Source organism: Drosophila santomea, chromosome X, assembly GCF_016746245.2.
Source record: "Drosophila santomea strain STO CAGO 1482 chromosome X, Prin_Dsan_1.1, whole genome shotgun sequence".
NCBI classification, from domain to species: Eukaryota; Metazoa; Arthropoda; class Insecta; order Diptera; family Drosophilidae; genus Drosophila; species Drosophila santomea.
Genome location: NC_053021.2, coordinates 2,539,023 through 2,565,091, shown reverse-complemented (window position 1 = coordinate 2,565,091; position 26,069 = coordinate 2,539,023). Strand labels below are relative to the sequence as shown.

The 26,069-nt window shown below is 45.8% G+C and overlaps 2 protein-coding genes across 17 annotated transcripts in view; both read right to left on the bottom strand.

Moving 5' to 3' along the window:
• Nucleotides 1–37: 37 nt before the first annotated feature.
• Nucleotides 38–1,541, bottom strand: LOC120457412. 2 transcript variants are annotated; one of them, XR_005616945.1, is made up of 4 exons: nt 974–1,541; nt 614–829; nt 249–548; nt 38–182 (listed from the first exon to the last, which is right to left on the bottom strand). XR_005616945.1 is itself a non-coding variant. In XM_039645010.1 (3 exons), exons 1-3 carry the CDS (start codon nt 1,334–1,336, stop codon nt 306–308), a joined length of 822 nt encoding a protein of 273 aa, XP_039500944.1. In that variant the 5' UTR covers nt 1,337–1,541; the 3' UTR covers nt 199–305. The 2 variants fall into 2 exon arrangements, 1 of the variants encoding a protein (XP_039500944.1); XM_039645010.1 differs by lacking the exon at nt 38–182 and having other exon boundaries at nt 199–548.
• A 213-nt stretch (nt 1,542–1,754) lies between these two features.
• LOC120457401 (serine/arginine repetitive matrix protein 2) overlaps nt 1,755–26,069 on the bottom strand; it is a 42,711-nt gene continuing 18,396 nt past the window's right edge. For 3 of the 15 annotated variants that reach the window (XM_039644991.2, XM_039644993.2, XM_039644994.2), the window contains 10 exons: nt 20,239–21,411; nt 19,632–20,165; nt 19,428–19,567; nt 13,900–14,070; nt 13,737–13,812; nt 5,022–5,114; nt 4,846–4,948; nt 3,697–3,844; nt 2,624–2,775; nt 1,755–2,542 (listed from right to left, as the gene is read on the bottom strand). In XM_039644991.2, coding sequence (XP_039500925.1) covers nt 2,419–2,542; nt 2,624–2,775; nt 3,697–3,844; nt 4,846–4,948; nt 5,022–5,114; nt 13,737–13,812; nt 13,900–14,070; nt 19,428–19,567; nt 19,632–20,165; nt 20,239–21,411 — 2,714 coding nt within the window. In that variant the 3' untranslated portion in view covers nt 1,755–2,418. Of the gene's footprint in view, nt 2,543–2,623; nt 2,776–3,696; nt 3,845–4,845; nt 4,949–5,021; nt 5,115–7,447; nt 12,865–13,462; nt 13,561–13,736; nt 13,813–13,899; nt 14,071–19,427; nt 19,568–19,631; nt 20,166–20,238; nt 25,936–26,069 lie in introns of those variants that run through there. The other 12 variants (XM_039644990.2, XM_039644992.2, XM_039644985.2 and 9 more) reach the window with 9 other exon arrangements.

Sequence of the window (26,069 nt, the reverse complement as noted above, 5' to 3'; positions counted from 1 at the left end):
TTTATTAACCGTTTAGAAATATATTAAACTCTTTCAATTGCAAATAAAATTTGATTTTGTAATTATGCATAGTGTGTAGGCTGAGCACCCGCGATTCGGGAAATATACCATGTGCAATATAATACTAAAACTGATGTAAATATTTTGGCGGTTTCCGGCAGCGTATTTTAAAAATTCTGATACTGAAAATCAATAAAATAATGTAATAAATTACTTAATTTATTACATCACGTTCTTGGTGAAACTACCTAGGACGGCACTGCCTTCCAATCATCATACTTGTTACTTCAACCCTTATCATCAGCCTAGTCATCAAAAAAATCGATGGACTCATCCTCGATCTCCACCAGGGCAAAGTCGGAGGTGCTGCCAAACATCCACCAGTGGCGCAGAATGTTCCGGATGAGCAGGAACCGTGTGGTGACGAACTCAAAGAAGTGGAAGAACAGGGCACTGGAGGTCAGCAGGGCGCAGGAGGCGACAAACACCTCCTGGACGGTAAGCTGCTCGTTGCTGCCCTGATTCATAGTATCCATGCACTGCAGCACCTTTGATCATCAAGTTTTCAACTTAAAACAAAGCCAGTGAAACTCCAAGCTCAGTTGAAACTCACCTGCTGCAATATGATATGGGCTAGTGGCATCAGCGAGGCGCTAAATAGCAGGTGCTTCACAATCAGGCCGCAACAACGGCCGCAGCAGAAGGTTCGGATCATCTGCTTCAGACTGACCCGCTCCTCCGAGATGTCAAAGACTGCATTGCAGACCTCACAGCGATTATCCCTTCTGTGCATAATCCAGCGCTTCAGGCACTTCAGGTGGATGTAGCCCTGCAAAGATCACCTGAATGCCGTAAGTCCAAGAAGACAAGATTTTGAGATGCTACTAAGCTGGTGTCGGTAAAGGGAAGAGTATTCCCACGAACTGGAACCCTTGCCGGCGGTAGCAGGTGCTGTGTAAGGAACCACACTTACCACGCTGCCCTTGCAGTTGCACGGACACTTGATGATCTCCATGTCGCTGCGATTCCAGCGGCAGATGCGGCACGAGTTGCCATTCTCGTTCGCCGAATGGAGGCTCTCCTCCAAGGGACTTCGCGTTATCAGAGGCAGCATCCTCTGTCGAGCTGATGATATTTCCAGGGCGGCCATGGAGGCGGTGGGCGTGCCACTGACCATCCGATGAGCCGATGCAACGATTTCCGGCAAGCAGTTGACTTCCGCTGCCGCTGCGGGAGACGGCTGGGCGCTGGGAGGCGTGGCACTGCCGGTGGCATCCAAGCCGTTTATTAGGAGGAGGGCAGCTGCCTCGGTAAGAACGTGTGGATGATGCGACATATTGCTCGGGTACACAGATGTTGTTGCGTGAATGCAACGTATATTGTGGTGCCTGCACTGCTTGCAATGATTTTGAAAACTGCTTGGGAGTAGAGGCGCTCGTGTTTACTAATGTGGGTTACAAACCAAATTTTGAAAAACAAATTTTTACACCGGATTTTTCTGCGACATCTTACATACAACTTGAACGTTGGACTTTTACCGAGTTTCTGAGCACACCTCACACAAAGTTTATTGCCAAGAAACAAACGGCATACTGTATAGCATTCCCAGTAGCTTTAATTTTACCAGTTACTCGTAGAGTAAGAGGGTATATTAGACTCATTGAAAAGTATGTAACAGGCAGAATTTTAAATGTATATTTTTATACCTTTTGATCAAACCACATATAAACACATTTTGCTTGGGTTTCATTTGATTTTTTTTTTTATTTCTTTGCGGCCGTTTTATTGCCATCGGTTAGTAAATGTTTCGATCTCGTTACACGTACGTATTATTACAGTAGTTCATCAATGTGTGCGACGGCATCGGGACGTATCTTACATATATACTCAATCCATTGTCGATAACCGCCGGCAGGGTTAGTAACTGCTCTGCATCTCCTCTCTTCGCAATTAAAATTATGACAAAAAAATATATAATTCAACAATTATTTGCATAGATTCTGCTTCAAGTTCGATAACAAATAATAATGCGTAATCGTAATAATAGTAAAAAATAGTAAAGGTAAAACAAACACAAAAAAACGTACAAAGAGTCGGTTGTTCAAGTTCGACGAGCCATTTGCGCTTCAGTTGAAGAATATACAATACATATATGCCGATTATACAATTAGATATTCGCAGGATGACGGATACTTGAGTGGCTGCCACGTAGGCATAGGATTATTATAGATTATTATGGATTATAATGGTGTATGGGGGATACATGGGGTGTGTCTAAACACAAAATGCCAAAGGGGATGCGTACGTGTGGTGTATGCTTAAAATTTAATGAGTTTCTGCTGTTGCCGTTGAGTTGACTTGGATTTGGATCTGGATTTGGACTGTTCTGCTACTGCTGCTGCTGATTTCGATGGATAATCACTGACAATTCCGGAATCGGCGATATATGCTCTGCACGTAGACGAACACGCACTTCCAGTCAGGACGACTCATCTCCACCATGTCTTCCACATCCAGCAATGGTGCAATGCCAGCCTTCTCACTGCAAATTATTTACCATTAGATAACAAATATATAGCATACACTTGGTTACACCCCACGGTGCAGCGGGGCGTATACTTACTCAGCAACGCTGAAGGCCAGCTCAAAGTTGTGTCGTCGCGTCTGCTTGGTTAGTGTGGTGTAATCAAATGCATCTGGCAAGAAATGGTGTATCAGCGCACAAAAGGCCAAGCCGTCTGACCAGCTCGAGCTAAAGTTGTTTATTTGGACGTTCTGCGAAACAACACACATTCAGTTTTGTATTTAACGATGGTCGGTAGTGAACGGTAATAATCGAGCGCATTCTTTTTTTGAGATGGTTGATTGATAATTGATTTTTTTTTTATTATGGCCCTTGAGCAAAAGCAAGAAGCATTTAGTTTGAGATTCCAGCCTCCATTACTAAATAAGACTAACTAAGCAGCTGGTAAGTGAGTAAAACTAGGGTCAACTAAATCGAAACAATAACAACAACAGCGGCGATAACTCAAGCGATTAAGCGAAATGGCCAAAAAGAACGGTAAGCGGTGATCGATAATAATCGGCAGCAAAAAGCGGTAAAACGGAAACGGAAATGACAATCGTCATTCTATTTCTATTTCCTACATCATTTTCGTGCATTGTGTTCGTGTGTGTGAGCGTGTGCGTGTATGTGTGTGCCTGTGTGAATGAGTTTTGGAGAAAGCTTTTAGACTCAGCCGAAGTTAGGCGCTGTTAGATGTTTTTGCTTAAGTTTATTTTATTTGTTGCTTGGATTGTTCTTGGCTAGTCGTTAGATTGCTTGTTAATTAAGGCTAAACTAAAATAATATCATCAAAACGAACGGCAAACTCAAGAAAAGATTCTATAAACTAGGCTTTTTGGCGGTTGAGGTCAAAATTAGTCGATAACATTAAGAATCATGTAAGAAACACTATTTCGATAAACATAAAAGGAAATATGCATGTTTTGATTGCGTTAAATTTTGTTGGCATTATTTCATAACTTTTACAGAACAATTTTGGCCTCAGCTGCTATAAATAATTAACAAAGAATGGCAAGGGCAACAAATATTGGCTGTGGCTTCGGCATTTCATTTGTACTTTAAGGGCTTGCTAGGTCATAGGTTTGTTTTTTTTTTTTTTTTTGGTTTGGTTTGGTTTAGGTTTTGGATACCTCATATTCCTGCGTTTTATGCTTACACCACTGCAGAAGTTGATCCTTGACAGTGGCGGCGCGCGCATTTAATGCCGGATCGGTAAATTTGAACAACGGTTGTGCCGAACCGCCGGGGGTCGTGGGTGTGCTTGTTGTTGGAGATGATCTGAACAAATGAGTCAAGGTTGGAGGATTGCAGACGTTTTAGCGAAACTCACACAAAATCGGTTCATCTTCATGTTGTTCTTAATTTCTGATTTTTGCAATTTATTTGTTTCGTGTGTTCTTTGTTTGATATTTTAGTTCAAATGTGTTAAATGTATTTTTTTTTTTGTAATTTTGTGTATGTGTATATATATGTATATGTATAATCTTTGTGTTAGCAAGAAACAACAACAACAATTATTTAAATACCAAAAGTACTTGGCAATGGAACAACTAACGCGATGTTTTTTGGTTTTCTGACAAAGGATACTTAAAATTTTGGTTTTGGGTATTGGTGGCATTATTTATTTGCCGAAACAAAACAAAAAAACATATAGTAATAGAGATAGTCGGGAGTAAAAGAGGGTAGGTCAAGTCCAGTTTCCAAAGGCTAACTAAAAAAAACAGGAATACAGTTGGTTGGTCTATGTACAAGAGCAAAATCACTTTTTCCCTCCCTAGATCTTTTCTTATCAATTTTTATACATTTTGTTTTTCTTGGTAGGGATAGACAATACTACGACACACCTCCATAGAGAACCAACACCAGAAATCGTATATGTAAATGTGTGTTAGAAGGAGGTGAAGATTGTGGTTGTTTTTGTATCCATTGATTGTGTAAGTGTGTGATGTCCTCCAATAACCAATTGAATTATTTCAGTGATTACAAGAAAATTTAGGAGAAGCAATTTTACTTTAATAGAATGCCCGTATGAACCATAAAAAAGTGTGATAATTTTGAACATTTTTTAAGACCAATGGAGTTCCAGGTGATTACTTCTGAAATTGCTTGCACTGCTTGCTTCTCCCATAACTTTCAAATCGAATGAGTGACCTGCACAAATGTTGACTTGTGTGTATAGTATTCATGCCCTCGCTACCACATGTGTGTGTCGATTTATGTATGTATATGTATATGGAATAATCTGAATAATCGTTGGGGCTTGGGGGGTATTGACTTACTTTTGCGCCTGCTGGGCGGCTGCCTGTTTGTCCAGCTGTTTGAATTTAGCCAAGGGTGAGATGTTTTTGGAGGCAGCACTTCCGCTGACAGTGCGTGTGGTAACTGAGGAAATGCAAAAATGGAAATGGTATTCTGGTCAATCCATGTCATAGAGAACCGCATCCATTGGACTCACCCTTTGTTGTCGTTGTGGTCACAGTGGCACCGCCATCCTTGGACTTGGATTCCGTTCGCTGTTCGCTGGACGAGGAGCTCTTGTGTTGGGCTGCTGTGTGAATAGAGTTTTTTAGGGATGCGGTTTTGGGTTTTTGTTTTTTTTTTTTGCAGCAGGTGGAAGAAAAAAGAGAAGCAAACAAATTACATTGATTAGTTTTGGGGCATGCACAAAATCAATTACACAAAAAATATCAATCAGTTTTGGGTAATCAACAATTCTATTGGGTTATTAAAAACTACATGTGTTTTGTATCTCTGGGCAGGCAACAAAATTACACACTACGACAACGGGTCGAAAAATAGCACAAAAATTGATTTGTTTTCGTTTGTTATATGATATCAGCTACTACACAAAATTCACAAAATGCCACACACTCTAGGGCTTCATTTTTTTTTCCCAGTGTCTGCGGTTTGGCATTCCCCACGAAAGGAAAACGCGGTACGGAAATCACACAAAGAAACACTCAGAAATTGTCGCTAATGGTGTGGACATGACTGTGGCGGTGGTGGTGGTGGTGTTGGTGCTTCTGCTGTCCATGGGTGTATTCATGTTCTTGGTTTTTAAATACACAGAGAAAAAATCAAACATTTTGAGCTTAAAGTAAGCAAGTTGAAGTAAATGCATACAAAATATTTACAATTTTAATGCATATATGATTTGCTATTCAAGCTCAATTTCAAGTTCACTTGTACGCAGTTTTAACGTACATTTTCCATCTGTGTAGTTATGAATGTATAAAAACTCATGCACAAAAAAAGTATTTACAATTACAGCTAAAAATCAATGAACGGCATGCTTTAAATCGAGGGACAGGGTACAGGAGCAGATCAGCAGATCGACAAAATATGTGTAGACAAAAAAAATGATCATTAAATTCAACACTGTTTCCTCATCTCATCTGTTTTTGGGGTGTTAAAAAAAAAATTAAGATAAATATATATGTACAAAGGACGACAGAGAGAAAAAGGAGGGACAACATGGGGGTTTCTTTTTGCCGCTTCCGTTTTCTGTTTTTTCTTTCAATTTTTGTTTATGCTTTATTTGAATCCTTGCTGGACCAACCAACCAACCAATCAACCAGTCAATCAATCAAATCAATCAGCCAACTAACGAACGAGCAAAACGTAACAGAACGTAACAGAACGTAACAGAACGTAACGTAACGCAACGTAAGGGGGAGAGTAAATTGAGGGATAAGCGCTAAAATCGACGCATTTTTACATTTTCACACTTGGCTGAATAAAAACTTTCAGGCAAAACAAATATGTACAAGAAAAACGCACACCACATAATGCACAGTCAGTTGTTTGTTAAAAATAGCATTAAATAATTGAAGAAGTTTTAAAAGTTGAAAACACGTTGAAGAAAAGTACAAATTGGTTTTTAGAAATAAGTAGTTAAATAGAAATGCTCTGTAAAAATATTTTAAAATTTGTTAAGGTCTTTTTCATTTAAAATTCAAAATAATCATAATCACTTGTACTAATAATAGCATTATTTTGGTAACAACTGTATGTTTTTGTATGATGTGTGTGGTTTTTATGCTGTTAGGCTGCTGCTGGGCGGTATAGCAATATTTTATAAACTTAATATCTTTTTTATTGGTAGTACAAGGCGGGGCAGGGGCGCTGGCAAAAACAGGATAATGGGCGGACTTTCAGGGCTAGCATTCTGTACATCTGATATTTCTTTCGTTTTCAACTCACAAATCTCGGAATATTGATCAAGCTGTTGCTTTTGTTGCTATTGTTGCTTATTGTTGTTGTTGTTGTTGTTTGGGGCTTCATTGGGACGCAGTGCAGCAAACATTTTCATTTTTATCTTTATTTAACTTCTCGATTGTCGCGATTGAGCGTGTTTGTGAGTTTAGTGTTTTAAAAATTGTAAAAGACAAAAAAAAATAACAAATCGAAACCGGCTGTGGTCCCTCAATTTTCAACAGCTGCTTGCCTGGCTCTTTATAGTTATCTGCGATTAACTAACTCTCGAACATGGGAAAAGTGGGTGGGGTGGGGGTTCTGGGTGGTGGTGGGTGGGTTTGACAAAAACAAAGCTAATCCTAGGACTCAGCAGTAGCGCTTGAGTAAATCAGTAAACATTAATCAGTACAGTTGCCGTTACATGTTACAGTTATCATTCCGTTTCGATGTCGATTTTTCGATTTCGTATATCTTTATATTTGTTTTTTGTTTTTTTTTTTTTATATATTTTATATAGATTGTTGAGATTATTTTTATCATGTTCTCATCCAGTTTCGAACTGGAATGCCTCAATGCGATTGTTCTTTTATATATTCTTTGGGTGGGTTAAGTTATTTGGCTTGAGTGGTTGAGTGGTTGGCTGGACTGTTTGCTTTGATTTCTTGATTATTTGAAATTAGTATTTTAGGCACCCATCATTAGCTGCTCGAAGGCGTCCTCCACATTGCTCTCGTCCAGCAGATTGAGATTCGCGATGTGCGGCATGGTGGCACTGCGACTGAGTGCACCACCGCCACCACCACGCACCACCATGCCCAAACCGGCGGTGGAAACGTTACCATTCGATGTGGTCAGCGAACTCAATGATTTTCGAGCTGCCGCCGAAAGTTTTTCACTCGTTTTTGTGCGATTAATGGCCGATTTTCGACTTGATGATGTCGTTGTCATCGATGTGCGTAGCTCCTCCACTTGGCCGCCAGTCGGTGATTTTTGACCGGAGAAGTAGGCAGCCACCGTTCGCTGTTTCTCGCTGACTTGGGCCTTATCAATGCCCGCTTCGTAGAGTTTGGGTACAGCGAGTGAGTGTCCGGATTTGGTGCGTCTCAGTTCGCCGGGAGAACCGGGCTGGTTGTACTTGGCCGGACTCGGACCCGCCGTCTGTTGTAGCTGGCAGATTTGGTTCCACGAATCGCACTTGCTCAGTCGATTCACCCTGGATCCCGATTGCGTACCCTGATGAGAGTCCTCCTCGTGATTTCGCCTGCTCATCGATGTAAAGGCACTCACATTGTTGAACACTATGTTGTGGGGTATCTCGTCTTCGGGCGGCACTTGTGGCTGTGGTGTCGCCGGGGTTTCCACAATACTCGGCTTAATTTGCTGATGCTGCTGTTGTTGTTGCTGTTGCACCACTGTGGTGCTCCTTACTGTGGTACTGCTGGTGGTGGTGCTACTGCTATTTGCCTGCTTATTCAGTTGCGGACTCTGGTACGAATTGGGCATGTAGTGATGACGCTGTGGTGGCCCAAATTTCTTTAGCAGTGGTGCATCCTCCTTGGGCAGTGATGATTTCACAATATCCGGCGTATCGGGTGGTGCCGAAGACTTGTACTCCTGTTCGAAGTACGTGCTTCTTTGACTGCTCTCCAGGACATTGCCCAAACTCTTGCGGCGCAACTCGTTAATGTGCTGCTCCTTTTGCTGTTTCTGGACGGTGGTCTGGTTACTGCTGGTAATAATGCTGGAGTTAAGGGTTTGCTGGGACATTACACGATTCTGGAGGGGACGATTCTCGTAGCCGGAGTCTCCCTGGATGGTATGACTACGCGAACTCAGCTTGGGAGCATGTCTGGGCAGATTGTTGGGCAGTTGTTGAGGTAACTGTTGCTGCGGGATCTGTTGGGGTAATTGCTTGGGCAATTGTTGTGGGATCTGCTGAGGCAGCTGCTTTGGTAACTGTTGCGGCAATTGTTGAGGTAACTGTTGTGGGATCTGTTGTGGTAACTGCTTTGGCAACTGCTTGGGAATCTGTTGGGGTAATTGCTTTGGCAACTGCTGTGGAATCTGCTGTGGAATCTGCTGAGGAACCTGCTGTTGCTTCGGAGCAACCTGCTGTGGCATCTTTGGCCCCACTGGCTGACTAATTTGCGGCTTAGTGCTGCGATCCACTGGAGGACCCATTGAGGAACCCAGCGGTATACTGGGAACTGTGTTATGCACCGGATTTGCTGTCCAACTGGTGCTGCCCAACGACAGCGAGGAGCTGGCATTCGAGTGTTCTGAAGTTCGACGCAATCGCTGGCTCACCGATGTGGCCGTCGATTCCGGTTCGGGCTCATCCCCGGAATCGTCCATGGGATAGGTAACCACGTAGGAGGTGTTGGTCTCACTCAAATAGGAGTTGGCATTCTGATTGCTTCTGGGTGGTGTGTACGTGGGATTTGCTTGATAGTTTATCGAGGGCATGCTCACAGCAGGCGGCGTGGACATGGGCGAATTCGCGAACTGCGGCTGTCGTTTGGGCTCAAAGGTGTTCAGTTGCGGGAAGAGTGGTTCCACCAGGGGCGCCTGATATTGCCGGCCATCGGGCGAAAGGCAACCTGATTTTGGCGAACTTGGAGCCGTTAAGGGTTGCCTCCTTTGTCCACTATTGCCAACTGAAGCATTCCCAGGAGCACCACCAAGCTGCTTCATGGTGTAGAGCAAGGACTTGGCCGCCCTTGAGTTCTTTCCGTAAACCTCATCGTCACTCATGTGAGCGTTCCTTCTGTCCGCCACCCTTACTGCCGTTTGACTACGTGGCTTCCGCATCACCTTTGTTTCGGCTCGGTACTCCAGCATATTGTTATCCGAATCCAGATCGAGATCATCGTCCGTATTGTCTGTCATCAATGTGGGATTCGGCATGGTCATGAAGCTCGTGGGACTATTGGGTGGACTGTCCACATCCACATCCACTGGGCTGCTTATGTAGTCGAATCTCCTGCTTCCAGGTGGCGGCAGATAAGTGGGATTTGAGCTGGTAAGCACTAGAGGTGCACCCAGGGGGTTGGTTAATGCCTCGGCCTGATCCACAGCACTTGTTAGGCAAGGTTGACTTCTGTAGTGGTGAGCATTACCACCTTGGGGCCGTCGCACTGGCGGGAAGTCGGCATACGTAAATGAGATATTAGTGGGTGGCGGTGGTGCTTGATACGCCTGTCGCGGTGGTGCAGCTGTTCCCGGGTCCATGGCATTCGGCAGGGATGGCCTCTTCTTGAACTCACTCAAGTGAGGTGCCTTTGAGCGCAAGGAATTGTGACGCTGCAGATAACTATTATTGCCATTGGGATATGTTGGCTGTTGCTGGTGCTGTTGCTGTTGCTCTATGTTATCCCTTAAGGACCTCTCTTCAAAGTGATGTGCTTTGCGTCGGAAATCGCTATTGTCCACCTTCGGTTTGGCCACCCAGGGCAATCCGATGGGCGAGGTGGCTGTTGAGGATGGCGAGGGCGTATTGCTATACGAAGTAGCCGATCTTGCCTGCAAATATTGCTGCGATTGCGGTGGCGGCTGTGACTGCTGCGTTGGTGGTTTCCAAACGGCTGCATTGGGCTGGGATTTTTGAGCTATGGGCTTGTAAATACCCGGTTGCGGTTGCGTTTCGTTTTCAATGGGACGAAAGACCGACTGGGGAGCGTGTATAAAGTTATTGACTTGGGCAGCCTGTTCCCGCTGTTGCTGGAGACGTAGTTCCATCTCTTGTCGTCTCTGTCGCTCCAGCTGCTCCTGTTGGTGGCGCTGCCTGTCCAATTGCTGCTGCCTTTCGACCTGTTGTCGCTGCAATTGCTGTTCGTAGTATTCGCGCTCCAGGCGAGTGCGTTCCTCACGTTCGTAGCGTGCCTCTTGCTCGAGTCGCAACTGTCTTTCCAATTCCTGGCGACGTTGCCGTTCAATTTGAACAGCGGCTGCAGCTTGCTGTTGCTGCTGGAGTTGCAATTGATCGCGCTGCAGTTGCTCTCGCTGGAGTTGTTCTCGTTGAAGCTGTTCTCTCTGAAGTTGCTCTCTTTGAAGTTGTTCTCGCTGGAGCTGCTCTCGCTGGAGTTGTTCGCGTTGCAGTTTCTCGCGTTGCAGCTGCTCCCGTTGGAGTTGCTCTCGTTGGAGCTGCTCCCGCTGGAATTGTTCTCGCTTGGAGAGCTCCCGTTGGTTCTGATCTCGCTGGTTCTGTTCGCCCTGGTATTGTTCCCTTTGAAGTTGCTCTCGCAACTCCCTCTGCTCTCGCTGCCGCTGCTCCCTTTGATACTGCTCTCGCTGCATCTGCTCGCGCTGCATTTGCTCTCGCTGCAATTGCTGATGATGCAGCTGCTCTTGCTTGGCCCATCCCGGCACATGACCAGGCACTGGTGGCGGCTTACCCTTGGTCACCGTGGCCGCAGCTCCTGTCTCAAAGGTATGCTTGATGTTACCAAACTTGTGGGTCCAATTCGAGACACTTCTTCCACCACCACCGCTCCAACCCAAACCAGTTTGATGACTTTGCTTGTTGATAAAAGCCAGGAACTTGTGATCGTTCTCAGTTTTTGGCTCAAACGGTGGCACTGCATTGTGAACGCGTCGCTTGACACTCACCTGCACCGCTCGCTTCAGACCCATATGTGGACCATGGTCATCTTCCAAATCCGAATCGGAATCACTGTCCGCCATATACTTGGCTTTTGCCTTCGGTATATCGATTGTGTTGGCTCGCTTCATTAAGTGTTTCTTGCCGCCACCAAATCGACTGGAGTTCGAACTGGAATTCGAATTGGTTTGCGAGTTACTGGCGGAGTTTCCATTGCCATCGGGACTAGAGTTCTGTGAATTCTGATTTGCCTCGTAGCTGGCAAAGCTGACGGCATAATCACCGGAAAGTGGCCGTCTATTGGAGGTACTGGGTCTTAATTGCGATTGATTCTGGGTGGGGCCTGTCTGCGTCACATTGGGTGGATTATTGGGTGACTGCAGTTGCTGCAGCGGTGGCTGTGCCACAAACTGATTAGGACGGTAGAGTTGAACTGGTACTGCACTTGAGCTCGGTGACTTGCTCAGCGTAAAATCCTTGCCCTCCAGGATCAACATGTCCTCCATGTACCGTCGGGCGTCGGCAAGTTCCTCTCGACTGACACCAACTGTGTGCCGACTGTTACGCTGCCGACGTTTTGCGAATCGAGATTGTCGACTATCCGTTTCCGGTTCCGGACTACCGGCATCGGCCTCCTTTTGATTTTCGCCGATCTTTCGATCCTCGGCCAACTTTTCGGGCGCACTGAGTCCACTCTGGAGGCGGGCCACCAGGCCGAGCAGAGCCTGCCGTTGACCCCCATCGACGGCTAGCTCCTTGCCTTGTTTAAGGCTGCTCTCCAGGCGGCTGAGGGCATCGGTCACTTCTTCGACCAGGCTGCGATTCGCTTCGCTGACATCGCTACCACTCTGCTGTTGCAAGGTGTCACGCAATCCCGCGGCCAGCAGACGCAAATCTTCGCCGCTTTCCGTGCCGGAATCCTCTTTCGAGGGCACGCTTAAGCGGCTGCCTGTGCTGGGTGCTCCAGAACCCGGTACGGATTCGGATCCCGACCCAGTTCCTGCGACTGGCATCATTTCCGGCTTGACTTTGTCCCTGGACCTAACCACTGTGCTAACCTGGCTACTGCTAAGACTACTGGATTTCCTACTACCTATGCTACTGCTGCTGACTGGTCCTGCTGCTCCTGTGGCTCCTGTTTTCTTTGCTTTTGCTGGCAGGGACTCACCCTGAACCTGAACACCGTCTGTGGTCGAGGAGCTGCTGCTACTGGCCAGCTCAACTTTGGCCAACTTTTTGCTAACACTTTCAGTGACTTGGCTAGTCTTGGTCTCCGTCTTTTCCACCTTTTGCACGGCTTTCTGTTGGATCTCCTCTTGCTGCTTGGTGACCTCTTTTTGGGTCACTTCCTTTTTGGTGACCTCTTTCTTGGGCTCCTCCTTTTTAGACGGAACTTCTTCCTCCTCGTCACTGTAGTCGGTCACCTCCTCGATGATTTCCTCATACTCGCTGGCACTGCTTTCCTCCTCCTCCTTCGACGTCTGCTTTAAATTCTTTTGCTCTGTTCACCGCAGCGGATAAAGTTAAGAGATAAAGGAGAGATAGATAGAAATATAGAAAAAGTGGTGGAAATTGCGAAAAATTCGCAACGAGAACGCAATCAAGCAATAAAAAGAACTGGAGTGGGAAACAAAACCTGCTCAGTTGATCGATTATTCCAAAATGGTGGACAAATATAAATATATATTTAAGAAAATCTAAAACGGCCAGACCACTAAAGTTGTAACTGTTTTTAGACGTTTGTCTCCTTAAAGCCGCTTAGACCTTAAAAATCAAAAATCTCCAATATACTATACGTATTCACCATTTATTTGTTTTCAAACTTCCAAGCATCGATAAAAATCGATCAAATAAACGGGCACAGAATTGGTGTATCGGTGACTTGTTTTTTTGGCGTACAATGGATCAATTCCAATTTTATGTGGGTCTTCGACGTGAGACTTAACGACGACAACATTGAAGGAAAGATAGTACAACAAAGTAACGATAGCACTATAACGATAACAATGTGTGCAACGCGACGAGAAAACGATAAATGTTCATCGACTGGGGAGGAGCAATGGACATGACCAACATCGAAACGCTGGGTGGTTAAGTACCTGAAGACTAATGATAACCGGGGAAAATCGGATAAACGGTTTAACTGTGATCCTACCGACTTCAAACTTCCTGCCTAGCTAGTTGCTGTGCGCATTATCTACAAGATACAGATACAGAACACAATATATAGAGACGTGTTTGCCTCGATATCACTGCGTTTCCATGTGGAGAGCTTAGGCGTCTCCACTGTTGATGAGGCGTTGAGCTAATCCGCTGGCTTTTCATTTTGGATGGGGAAAATTACGGAGTTGTGGAAATAATAGAGGCACTCACCTTCGCGTTCCGCCATAAGTTCGCGTAGACGTGCACGGATCTTGCGACGCTCCTCGTAGGTGGACGCCTGTTCCAGCTGCAAGCGTACGAGAAAAAATTATGGTTAATCGATCGAGTTTGTTCGCAAAGTGAATTCCGGAAATATTTGGGTGTTAATACCCACCAATTGCTTGAGGACTTGCTCGTCCCAAATCTCCTCAATGTCACAAGTTGTACGTGTAACTGGTGCTGAGGAGCTGCTGACCTTGTTGGAGGTGTTGCTGGTGTTATTGGTGGTGCTGGTGCTGCTATTGCCGGACTTGCTATACGTGTTGGTTATCCGCGTGGTCTTCACCTAAAAGCGAGAGCAGAAGATTTGACGGAGATCAGAAAGCGTTCAATTCATTTTCGTTTCTTGTTGTTTTTTGTTTATCAACCGGAAAATTTCATTTGATTTTTGTGTGTGGGTGAGAAACAAACGCCAGCTGTTTGGACCTGGCTAAATAAAGCACGATGAGCACATTCGCCGGCCACAGAATCCACGCCAGCCAACGCAATTATTCACTTGCCAAGAGTTGCCAACAAAATTTGGTGTTGGTGGCATCTCCGTCGATCGATGGCCGTGATAAGGCAGAAACCACAAGATCAATTTGTCAGTACAATGTGTCCTTAGCCGTGATTTCGAATGCATTTGCTTGCCACATTACCCCCTGCTGCTTCCGCCAGCAGTTGATCAATGTCATTGCATACCTGTCGTATGCGTAATATGCCCAAGTATACACTATACAAAGTGCGCATACGACACGTTGACCAAAGGTAAAGCAACAACAAAGGGAATATTTTGCCTCATTGTGCTTAAAAAGTAGTCAGTTGACATTGTCTTTTCCATTTTATTCTTTTGGTCAAATATGAAATGTATGAGAATTTTTGGCTTCTGCAGTCTTAAAATCGTTTTAAGTACAGGCCACAATTAAGCCGTTCCCCTCAAGAGTTCATTGATATTGAACGACATCAAAATAAAAATGTTATCAGCGAATTTATGGCGAAATTTCATTTTAATTGCGCCCAAAAGAAAATCTGGCAATAAAATTTCTCTTTGTGCTGGCGGACAGCACATCAGATAAATCAGCTAAAAGCGTTTATAGACCCCTGAATTGATGGCAAATATTGATGCACACACATAGAGTAAATGCCTTTATAGATATATTGAGTGCAATTAAGTATACGCCGCGTTGGCCTGCAATTTTTAATGATGAAGCACAGGCAAAAATGAAAAACAACGCAAATAGCCAAATAATAAAACATTTCTCTCTGTTTTCTATCCGTTTCTCTCACTCTCTGGCAGAATGAAAAATGTAGTTGTTTATATCAATTTGACCAAATTTGGTCAGCGGCATGGGAAATTTTCGATTCAAAAACTGACTTCCAACATGTTCGAAAAACGCCCCCGCTCTTCCTCTTGCAACACGCGTTGCTATTTATAATTATAAATTATTTAAGCACACACACATTTCAAACGGGCGAGCTGAGTATTTCAGGAAAAGTTCCTCATATTTTCGTCTCCCATATTCGTTCCCTGCCTTCCTGCTCCGTGCTCCCAGGTTTTTTGGGTTAAACTTTATATAATATTTGTGTTGTTTTATAAACAAAGTGTACGAAAACAACAACAATCAAACCAAGAATTAATTACCAAACATTTTTACAATTCCCGCGTCCCCTTTGCTGTTGCTATTGTTTTTGTTGTCAAAATGTGGGCCAAAACTACAACGCGTTTCATCTAATTTGACTTGGTTTAATTTGAATTTCATTCTTTTCACTCTGTGTTTATTTTTAATAATTTTTCTCTTTGTTATATTTTATATTTTTTTTTGTTATTCGCTTTGGGGGACTGCAAAGGCTTGCCAACTATTTGGCGCAATTCCGCCAAAGCGTAACAAATAGAGGGGTAGCAAACCAAGCATGGAAATCAAAATGGAAATTGCAAAAAGAAAACAATTAAAAAGATTGAATGGGCGGGGAAATGGGGAGTGCAGCTGACCAAAGCGATCATTGCCAGTTAGCTGATTTTTCAACTGCACTTGGCCATTGACTGTTGCTGCTGGTCAACAGTCGTTTTTCTCTCTGCCATTGATTTTTCGGCTTTGACACTGCCTCAAATGATGGAAAGGGGGCAGAGACGAGCATTTGATTGATGGCCACCAATTTGTAGCGGCACCCAGACACTACCGAAAAATGGAGCACTTAAATATAGAAATATCACCTTTTTAAAAAAATAAATTTCCAACATACTTCTGAGGGCTGCTCGTGTGCAGCAAAGCAACCCCCTACGATTTTCAATTTAAATAGGATGGATTTGGTTAGTTAGCAAAACTTGCTTGAAATGCAAACAAAGAACTGCCCAAATACGAGTTAAGTGAATCGTGTTTCTTTCAGTGCAATTTCGTGCCTAACAACAATCTGATCAATTTTGACCCCCTACCAAAAAAAAAATTTTAAGACTTTGCCAATCACACACGCAGAAAAGTGTACCCCATTTTCCATGCAAAAGAATAATAATTTTCATTTTGCGTTTCCAAATTGACTTTCTTTCGTTTTCGATTTTTTTTTTCTTGGATTTAGTTTTGTTGTGTTGTGTTGCTGGTTGTGTTGTTATTTGTATTTTTAGCTCGGGCAAAATGAGAAATTATTTGACATGCAAAATGCGAAGCAAAGACAAAGGCGAAACAGCCAACACGCACACACAGTGATTATGAAACGGCAAAAAGCAGGAAGAAGCAGCCGGCCGACAAAAAATGATTGGAACGATGGGAGTCGCAGTTAAGACGCTTTGACAAAGCGCGATGTGCGGCATATACACCACTCACCTCAACGGCAGCGCAAAATGCATAATGAACTTTACAAATAGCATATATGTACAAAATTTTGAGTGGGCTTAGTTTCAACTAGTTTCAGCTGTTTACTCGTTGACGGGGCTTAAGTTATTATCACTTGTGTTCTCGAAACCTCGAGAGATTTTAGAACATTATTTTTTTGTTTTCCAAAGTAAGCTATATGCGGCTTGTGTGCTCTTATATAAACAGCTTGTCATGTTTATTATTTTCAAAAACATTTATGTAACCATTCAATAGCCTTAATGTATATATGTTTTACTTTGCTCGTAAATGCGTTTGCCTAATTTGTTCAAGTTTTCATTCCTCACTTCTGGAGTCAGTGTGATAGGGGCATAATGGAAACCGGCTTCCCAACTCGAAGCACTTGCAGCAGCCGATGCTTAATCACCGAACGCAGAGCTGGTGAGCTGAATGGGGGCAGTTGGGGGGAATTGGGGGTCTCGGAAGGCTGAAGCGGCGTTTGAGGATTTGCCGATCTGCATGTTACGCTCAGCTAAGTACAGGGGCAGCAGCACAGCACAGCACACCTGAAAATGGCAAAAACAGAAACGGCATTTCTTTACGTTCCAGTTCGATCGGCTGGAATCGTGGATCCGTGGAGCTTGCCATGCAGTCTGCCTTATGGAGTGGACGTTCTGGAGTGAACGCCACTTTATCGAAGAACATAACATTAAGTGGCAAATACACGACAAAGTACACTTAGCTATATGCTTATATCCTCAAGAGAAAACTATGGAATATACATAACTCTTTATTATACACAGCATTAACTTCCTTTGAGATCTACAAGTTTGTACACCCAGCTGTTTTAATATTGTGGGCAAACATTATCTATTTGATATTCGAATGATTCTTTGAAGTTAAATATAATTTCACAAAAATAGGACATTTTCTGCGGCTGCAGTTTAAAAAGTGAAGAATCTGCTTTTTGATCCCAAGAAATTGCATCTAAAGCTTATCATCCACTGTGTTGGGATTTGTTTTAAAGGAATACCCAGGTCAAGGAGCGATGATATAAATGCCATTTTTCTTTGAATCTGTCTTGTGTGTATATCGGATATATCTAGGAGAATTCCTACAGCATCGGCTGGTGGGGAATTTATCAGTGGGAATCGGTATTTAGTTCACACAAGTGGAGGAAACGGGAACATCAGATGCCAGAGTCCGTTGCACATGCACCATCCCAATGCCCAATGCCCAACGCCTGCTGCCCCTCCACTTTCTGGTTCCTCCTACCATATTGTGTTGCCCAAAAATGCTCCAACATAGTCCGAATAGTCCGTAGAGTCCGTAAAAATAGTGCCCGTCGTTGGAGCTATTTTTGTAGAAATTTTCCGTACGCTTGACGCTCTCATTCATGCATCCTCCTGCTCTCCGCTCTGTTTTTAAATGTATTTATTTATTTATTTGCTCTATAGCTGGGAAGATGAGCGTGTCTGTATCTCGGCAGACTTTTATATATACATGTATGTATAAATAGCTATATGTATCGGTGGATATAGATCTTTCAAAATATATATCTATACATCTATACGAATGCGAATATATATATATGTGTGTGTATAGAGATCGGTGGCGGTGTCGTCGCCTTTCAGGTGCATTTTGAGGTGTCGTGACAGGAATGCTTCGTTTTGCCAGCAAATTATGCGCACTAAAAATAATTGACAAAAGCATTTGCCCTCTCCCCACTCCCCACTTTTGCCCCATCATCATCTTCATCACCATCATCATTATCATCTTTCCCCATAAAGTGACATGAAACTTACGCCGTGGACTGCTCTTGCGTTGCCCCTTTTATTTTGATGTTGCTCGTGATTCTCGGGATGTTGCAGAGTTAAACCAAATATGGACACTCGCGTTTGTTCACCATATAACGATATAACGATAGTATAATAACAGAACTGCACAGTAAAAAAAACTACAAAACTTGTCTTTTCTTATGCGCTTCTATTGCTTATTATTACTCCTCTTTTCTTTTCGCTTCTATATTTTGTTGTATTTTTTTTTGTTAACACAAGTGGTTCGCTTGGCACTCTTTTATTCTTTTTTCTGCTTAGCTTTTTTGCCCGTGGTTCTTCGCACAAGTGATCGATGCCGCCTCTGAGTTTCTACTGACAATTTCGATCTCGATGCCGAGATGCGCTTCTGCCTCTGCAGACGTCGACGTCGCTGCCGCAGCCACTGCTAATGCCCGTTAGTACAGCAAAGGCCGCACAAATAGCACTCAGCTTATTATAATAAATGTCTTGTATGTTTGAGCGTTTTAACAGACACAAGCTCTTACTACGTATGTCAAGTTCACAACACAATGTGAAAGCTTATCTTTTCTATCAACCATCAACTTAGTTTCCCAGAATTGAAATGGTAATACAGCATTTGGATTGAATAGCTATTCAATTGGCCGTTACTGTACTTGTGGCTTTCTGACCAGCCAGGCATTGCGCATCTATCGCATCTCTTCCTACATCGCATCACGCACACGGCACACACATGCCGCAAAGTGTCCCAGCCTCACAAGTGCGAGCGGGATGGGTGAAAGGTGGGGAAAGAGCAACGGTTGTTGCACACCAAATCTCACCAAAGACGAGAGAGAGTGAGACGGTTGGGGACAGCGGGAGCACGCGCTCAGTTAACGGTTAATCGAGCACGTGCACGTGCTTGCGCGCATCATTGAGGTTAGGTTATGCTTGCATGGCACTTGCAACAACAAATAGCGCCAGAAACGTGCAACAAGTGCTGGGAAAACTCTAGTAAAATGAGGCTTATATCGCCACTGTGCATATGGGAGACTTTTAATTTTTTAAAGACAGTTTTTACTTACGCCTTGACTATTTAGACGCTGACCCGTGGCGGTGGGTGGCAGCATGCTCTCCACGCCCTGCATAATGACACTGGCTCCCAGGAATTTGTTGAGCAGAGCACGGGCCTCGCGATCCTCGCTAGAATCTCCGGGCTCCTCGACTGGAAAATTAAATATCACAATCAATGTTTTGAAAAGAGAAAGGCAAGTGTATTGAGTTCTTACCATTATCCGCATTACGCATGCGCTCGAGGACATCGTCCACACTGGTCACCTGGCGCTGATCGGCACTGCTGTTGAGGAATGATCGTGTGTTGCTGGATCGAGTGGTGCTAGTGATGTGACTCTGATTCTGGCGCATCTGTGGTGCCTCGATCACGCTGCAAACCTCATTGGATTCGCTATCATCCTCGGTCTCATCCTCATGCCTCACCAGCGATTGGGCGATCGAGGAGTGGGTCGAATGGGTGGATGAGGAGGATTCCTTGCGTATGAACTTCTCGCTAAGCTCCTTCACCGATCCGCGACGCACATATCGGGCATCCTCGGGAAGCGCTTGCTGAGACTCCACCTTCTTGAACTCCCGCACCACTCGGGCATCCAACAGCGGAGGTGAGCTATCATCCTCATCCTCAAGCTGCTGCTTTATGGCGGCCAGTTCGTCCGCATTGCTTGAATAGATGAGTTCCTTGCGCTCGTGACGCGGCGGGGACTTATTATCCGAGTAGAACTGCTCCTCGATCACATAGCCTGTGACTTCTAGATGGGAAGAAGCACGGATATTAAATAACATTGCGTACGGTTTAGTTAAAACCAACAATCATCCACTCACCTTGCTTGGTCTCACAGGGTTCCTCTGCCGGTGGCGTCGCCTTCTTCTTGAGCGCCCGAATTCCAAAGAGCGGCAGTCCGTTCTCGTCTGTGGGTCCCACACCATAACTGGAGGTGATCGAGTCCTCCTCGCGCTGCTTGTTGCGTGTGTTGGTGGTGCTACTGGAGCTAGTCGTGGTGCTCGAACTGGTCGTTGTGCGAGTGATCTTGCCACTGCTCGAAGTGGTACTAGAGGTGGATCCTTTCCGGGGAGTGCTTCCATTCGTTTGGGGAACTGGGGCATGACCCTTCAGCACCTTGGAGCGATCTGCCCAAATGGGTCCTTGAGCTGGCTTGCTGGGAGCACCACGGGTGGTGCTTGTGGTGGTGACCTTAGTGGTTGTGGTGGTGCTTCTATCTCCGGGCGATTGCTTTCCCGGCGGACTAATTCGGCGCTTCTGTGCGGGACTGGCACTTCTTTCCCTCGGCTTCATTGGCGGCTTACCGTGAGGTGAGGTTTTTCCCGGTGCCGTTGGGGTTGTGCTGTCCACCTGTTCCACTCGCTGTTGTTGCTGCCGGCGGTTTATGGTGGTGCGAACTTCCTTGGTCTTTGCTTCAGCAGCGCCCGCTGGACTCTGATCGCGTCTCTTGGGAAGTGGTGAACTCTTACCCGGAGTTGTGCTTGTGGTTATGGTGGTGATGGTGGTAGTTGTACCCGCATTGATCATATTCTTGCGTATAAGACGCATTTGTGCACGAATGCGGCGACGCAGTTCGTAGCTGGCAACTGTTTCCAAAAGCTTCTCCAGTCGCTGAAGATCGAAAATTTCCTCGATCTCTAGCTCCAAATCTGAGTCCTCATCCTTACCCTTCAGCGAAGTCTTTCTTGGCTCATCTGCCCCTCTTGACGGGGTCTTTCTCGGCACATCGAATTTCACGGATGAGTTGGGATTGCGTGGCTCCACAGGAGATTCATCCTCCACGGATGACTTTCTGGAATAGTGACTCTTATTGATCTCCAGAGAATCGCGTCGAATGTGCTCAAGCGAACTCTTTGTGTGATCCATGTACGAGGGACGACGACCAGTTGGCTCGGAATCCACGTGTGTTTCATGGACTGGTTCAAACACATTTCTGCGGCTAGCCACATTTCGTCCAGTGGTGTTCGTCGTGTAAGTGGTGGTGATGCTCTTTTCTGTAAGGGATTCAATGGGTATGATTTCGGGTTCGTCTTTGGATGGGTTAGTTGGAGTCGGTTTTGGAGTCGGTTTAGTTGTCATTGTGGTGCTCGGGTGCTCAGTGGTGGTGGTGGTGGTTGTGGAGATCGTGTTCAAATTGGTGGAGGTGCGTCTACTGGGCGATCGGGAAGGAGATCGCGATGGCGATCGCGATGACGTTGGGGATGGGCTCTTTCCCTGGGGCTTCTCGCTGATGTGTGAAGGTGGAGCCGGTCCCACCACCTCTACGTCCACATCCACATCTTGGACTACCCATGACTGCTGACTGATTTCCTCCATTCGTTTGGAAATGCTGCTGGTCTTGGATGGTGGCGATTGGGCTGGGGAATAGGCCGATGGAGTGGTTTTTCTGGTTCCCGGCTTGGTCACATTGGTCACCTGATTTCTGTACGACCTCTTCTCTTCGGTAATCAAGCTGGTGCTTGGACTAGGTCGTCCACGGGTTCCATTTAATTTATTTGGCGAGGGCGTAGTGCTGGACTTTCGTTCTGGCGTGCGCTGGCCAAACACAGAGGGACGGTTAAGGATATCCTTTTGACGCTTAATTTCAATAGCTGTGGTGTGTGCCTTGGTCATTGGCAGAGGTTCATCATCGAATTCTTCTTCAGGGGACAACTCCGGCTCTTCTTCGGATTGCCTCAGTGGTTCCTTGCGAGGTTCTTTTTGGGGTACCCTTTTGGTCACCCTTTCTGGTTCCTCTTTGAGCTTGGCTTGAGAATCCTTTTGGGGCACCTTTGGTTCCCTTTTGTTCACCTTTTCAGGTTCATCTTTAGGCTTCGAAAGGGGTTGTTTCTTGGGTTCCCATGGGGTTTCTTTTTGTGACACCTTTGGCTCCCGTTGAGGTTGCTTTTTAGGCTCCCATTGTGAAACTTTTTGTGGAACCTTTGCCTGATATTTAGGCACCTTTGCAGGTTCTTCCTTGAGCTTAGTTTGAGGTGATTTTTTCTGTACGTTTTCCGGTTCAGCTTTGGAATCCCTACGTGTCTCTCTGGTTTCCATAGTTTGTTGCTTAAATTCCTTCAGGGTCTTCTTCTTAGTCACAGTTTGGGTGATCTCTTCCTCCGTCTCGAGTTGCCTAGTTTGGTCGTCATCCTCCACATCTGTGTCCCGATCTAGCTCTGGTTCTGACTCCTCATCCAACTCGCGCTCTGGCTCGCTCTGTCGGGAAATATGGCGCTCAATGTTGGCTACTAGACGTGGCGACTTCTGTGGCATAGTGGGCGCTAACTTCTCGGCTGTGTCTATGAACTTGTGAACTTTCTGGGAGACACTCAGGGTACAATCGTCGCGAAGCAGCTCCTCATCTATCTCCTCCAATGCAGGGCGCTCGATCTCAGGTCGAGGAGAAAGTGACGAAGGCCTGATAACATTCTCGGCAGTGCGCATGAACTTGTCTACTTTCTGATTGATGCTAAGCAGGCAATCGTCATTTTCAGGGATCTTGGCGTTTGCATCAAATTCTCTGCTAAATGGTGCTGAAACCTTTGGCTCCTTAACCTTCTCAGCTGAGTGAGTGAATCGGGATACCTTCTCGTGCACACTCAACAGACTCTCGTCCGTATCGGGAGTATTTACGGGATAGTCCAGGCTCTTGGGAGCCTCCACAGTGGGATTATCCAGAATATCAACCTCTATGCCATTTGAGCTAAGCAACTCGGAAATTTGACACCCAACATAGGTTTGAGATTCTTCCTCGAAAATCGGAATATTTGTAACCTGTGGCTTGCGACGTGGCTCATCATCGGGCTCCTGTACCACATCCGGATAGCGAGGCTTTCCCGTTTCCAGTTCAGCGGGCACGGGTGTTGGCACAATCCTATCCGGTGATGGCTCCCTAGAGCTCTTTGCTTGCTGGATATCGATGATCACACCCTCCATGTCAGTGGCCGTATTGATGCGCTGCTCGCTCAGGTTGATTGTCTTGGTGGTGCAGCACTTGCTGGGTCGGCTCCTTTCTCCACCTGGCTTAAGGCTACTCATCTCAGGATGAGGCTTACTACCGCTCACCTTAATGATATTCTCGCTTGTGGAGCGCGTGACCTTCTCGGTTTTATCGCGACGCGTCACTCGAGGCACAGGTGCTGACTCCTTGCGCTCCGTTACCGGAAGCTTTCGAATCGGACTGGGCACGTTTCCGGTGCTACTTTGAGGTCGCCTCTCCGTTTTCGGTGATTTGGGGGCCATGTGATCTATGATAATCTCCGTGTGCACGGAAATATTGCTAGATCGTCGGCGTTCGTTACCCACCCTAGTGGGACTGTCATCTGGGGAAGAGGAGTCCCCATCTACGTCATCTTCTGGGCTACGTGTCTGGGCCGGAGTGGGAGTTCGGGTTTGTTGGGGAGAAGTTTTTTGCTTGCGCGGCGATGAACGAAGGCGATCCTTAATCGTAGGCGAACCATTGGTATCGCTGGGCTTCCGACCCTGCCGAGTTGTTGTGGTCGTTGTAGTGGTACGTGTCTCCTCCACCAGGCTATCCCGCTTGCGACCCGTCAGGGAATCCTTGCGAGGACTCTTCGCAGTTGGGACCTTTGATTGTGGTTCTTTGGGCTGCAGTGGCTGCTTTGTTTTAGTGGTGCGTGAATTGCGACGTTCGGTTTCAAGTTTTGTGACGCTGACACTGGTCTTTTTCTTAGTCTCCGGTTCTGAATCCTTTTCGGGTTCCGATTCAGTTTCGGGTACCCTCTCTGGAATATTTTGTGATGGCTTCGTATTCTTTTTGGGAGTAGTTGGACTTGGAGTACGCGGTCTCTGGCTGATTTTCTCTACAGCAGTTTTTCCCCGGCAATCGATGACCTTTTCGGTCACAAAGTTTGACTCCACTTTGCTGGGAATCTTTTTTCCAGAGACGGGAGATACTGATGGCGATGCAGTAGGAGAAGGATGCTGTTGAATCTTCGGAACTCTGCGTTCAGGAGAAGGAGACTTTGATCCCTGCTTGGCAATGACAATGGTGGTTTCTTCATTAATGTTAATTGTCTCGGCATCGTCTTTAGGATTCCTAGGGCTCTCCTTGAAATATTCAGAAGGTTCTGGCTCTTTTGGATACCTACGACTGCCTGGTTCCTTGGGATATCTTGGAGTTTCTTCATCCTTGGAATGAACAGGACTCTGTTCCTTCTTTAAAGTAGTGGGAATCGGTTGATCCTTTTTGGGAGATTTGGGAGTATCTTGTCCCTTTGAGTATTTAGGACTATCCTCTTCCTTGGGTGTCTTTTTCGATGGATTTACCAGAATCTCCACTTCCTCTGCTTCGGTCACATCTACAAAGAGCTCCTCCTCCACCTTAATCGTTGGTTGTGTGCGTACCACATATGTCTCAGTAACACGACGTGGCTTATCATCTTCATCATCATCGGGGCAATCCTCAATTTTCACTTGAATTGTTTCTATTGTTGTGTGAGAAACATTCTCAGCTTCCTCTTCGTTATTCGGCCGCTCAGTGTAAGTTCCCTGAGTATCGCCGTCTTCCTCCATGCCCAAAATCTGGCGACAGCGATCCTCGAAGGTCTCACGACGAGTCAAGCCCTTCTTGCGGAAGGTGGGTGACTCTTTTACTTCGGGCTGAGCCTCAACTTCATGGGGCTTGGAAGGAAATCCACCATCTGGACTTTCAATGGTCTCAGACGGATTGGTTTTCGGTTCATTATTAGCTGTGGTCTGTGGTGTCTTTTCGATAATGGGCTGATTCGGGTTACCCCGTTCGTTCGTTATAAATTCTTCGTTTAAATTGTTGGTGGTTCGTTTTTGTGTAGTGGTAATGGCGCTGCGGAATATTTCCTCCTCCCGTCTTTGCTGGCTGGTTAGATCCTTCTCCGGGCTTTGGCGGGACTTCGGGGGTATTTCCTTGGGTAACTGCTTCTCAGGACTTTGCCGAGGTGAAATACGGGGAAGACCAGGACCTTGATCGCGAGTCTGGGAGTCGGGTACTTGCTTCTCGGGACTTTGACGAGGAGAAGCACTAGGTTGCCTTACACCAGGAACCTCTTCGGGACTCTGGGCTCGGGGCAATTGTCTTTCGGGACTTTGACGAGGTGAAACTTGGGGCTGGGTCCATCCAGGAGTCTTCCCAGGACTCTGAGCACGGGGAAACTGCTTATCAGTCTGGCTGGGCGTGTAGACCTCATGTGGTTGCTTAAAGGCCGGCTGCTCCTTCTCAGGACTTTGTCTGGGAGTTGCCCTAGGCTGTTGTTTCTCGGGACTTTGGGTCCTAGTCACTGGTTTTCCAGGACTTTGAGCCCTAGGGACTGGACTTGTGGAAGCCGTGGGCAAACCAGGAGCTCCGCTCATCTCTTCGATAAGAATCAGCTCATCGATCAAGAGCTCACGATCCTCCGGATGGGAGACGCGACGACCTTCGAAAGTAGTTTCCCGCTGCACCTGACGTGGCTCCACACTGGGCGACTTGGAGCTACGCCTCAGCTGTGGCTCCGTCGTGGGTTCGTCGTGGGGCCTCCTCATTGGGTGGGGCTTCTTGTTGGCTGCAACGGATCAGGGCATAAGACTGGGGCACGCAAGGCGCTATGTGAACTCGTCTACTTCTTCAACCGCTGTGTGTAAGGTGAGCGTATGTTGTGTCTATTATGGCATATCCCTGGTTAATATGTTAGGATTA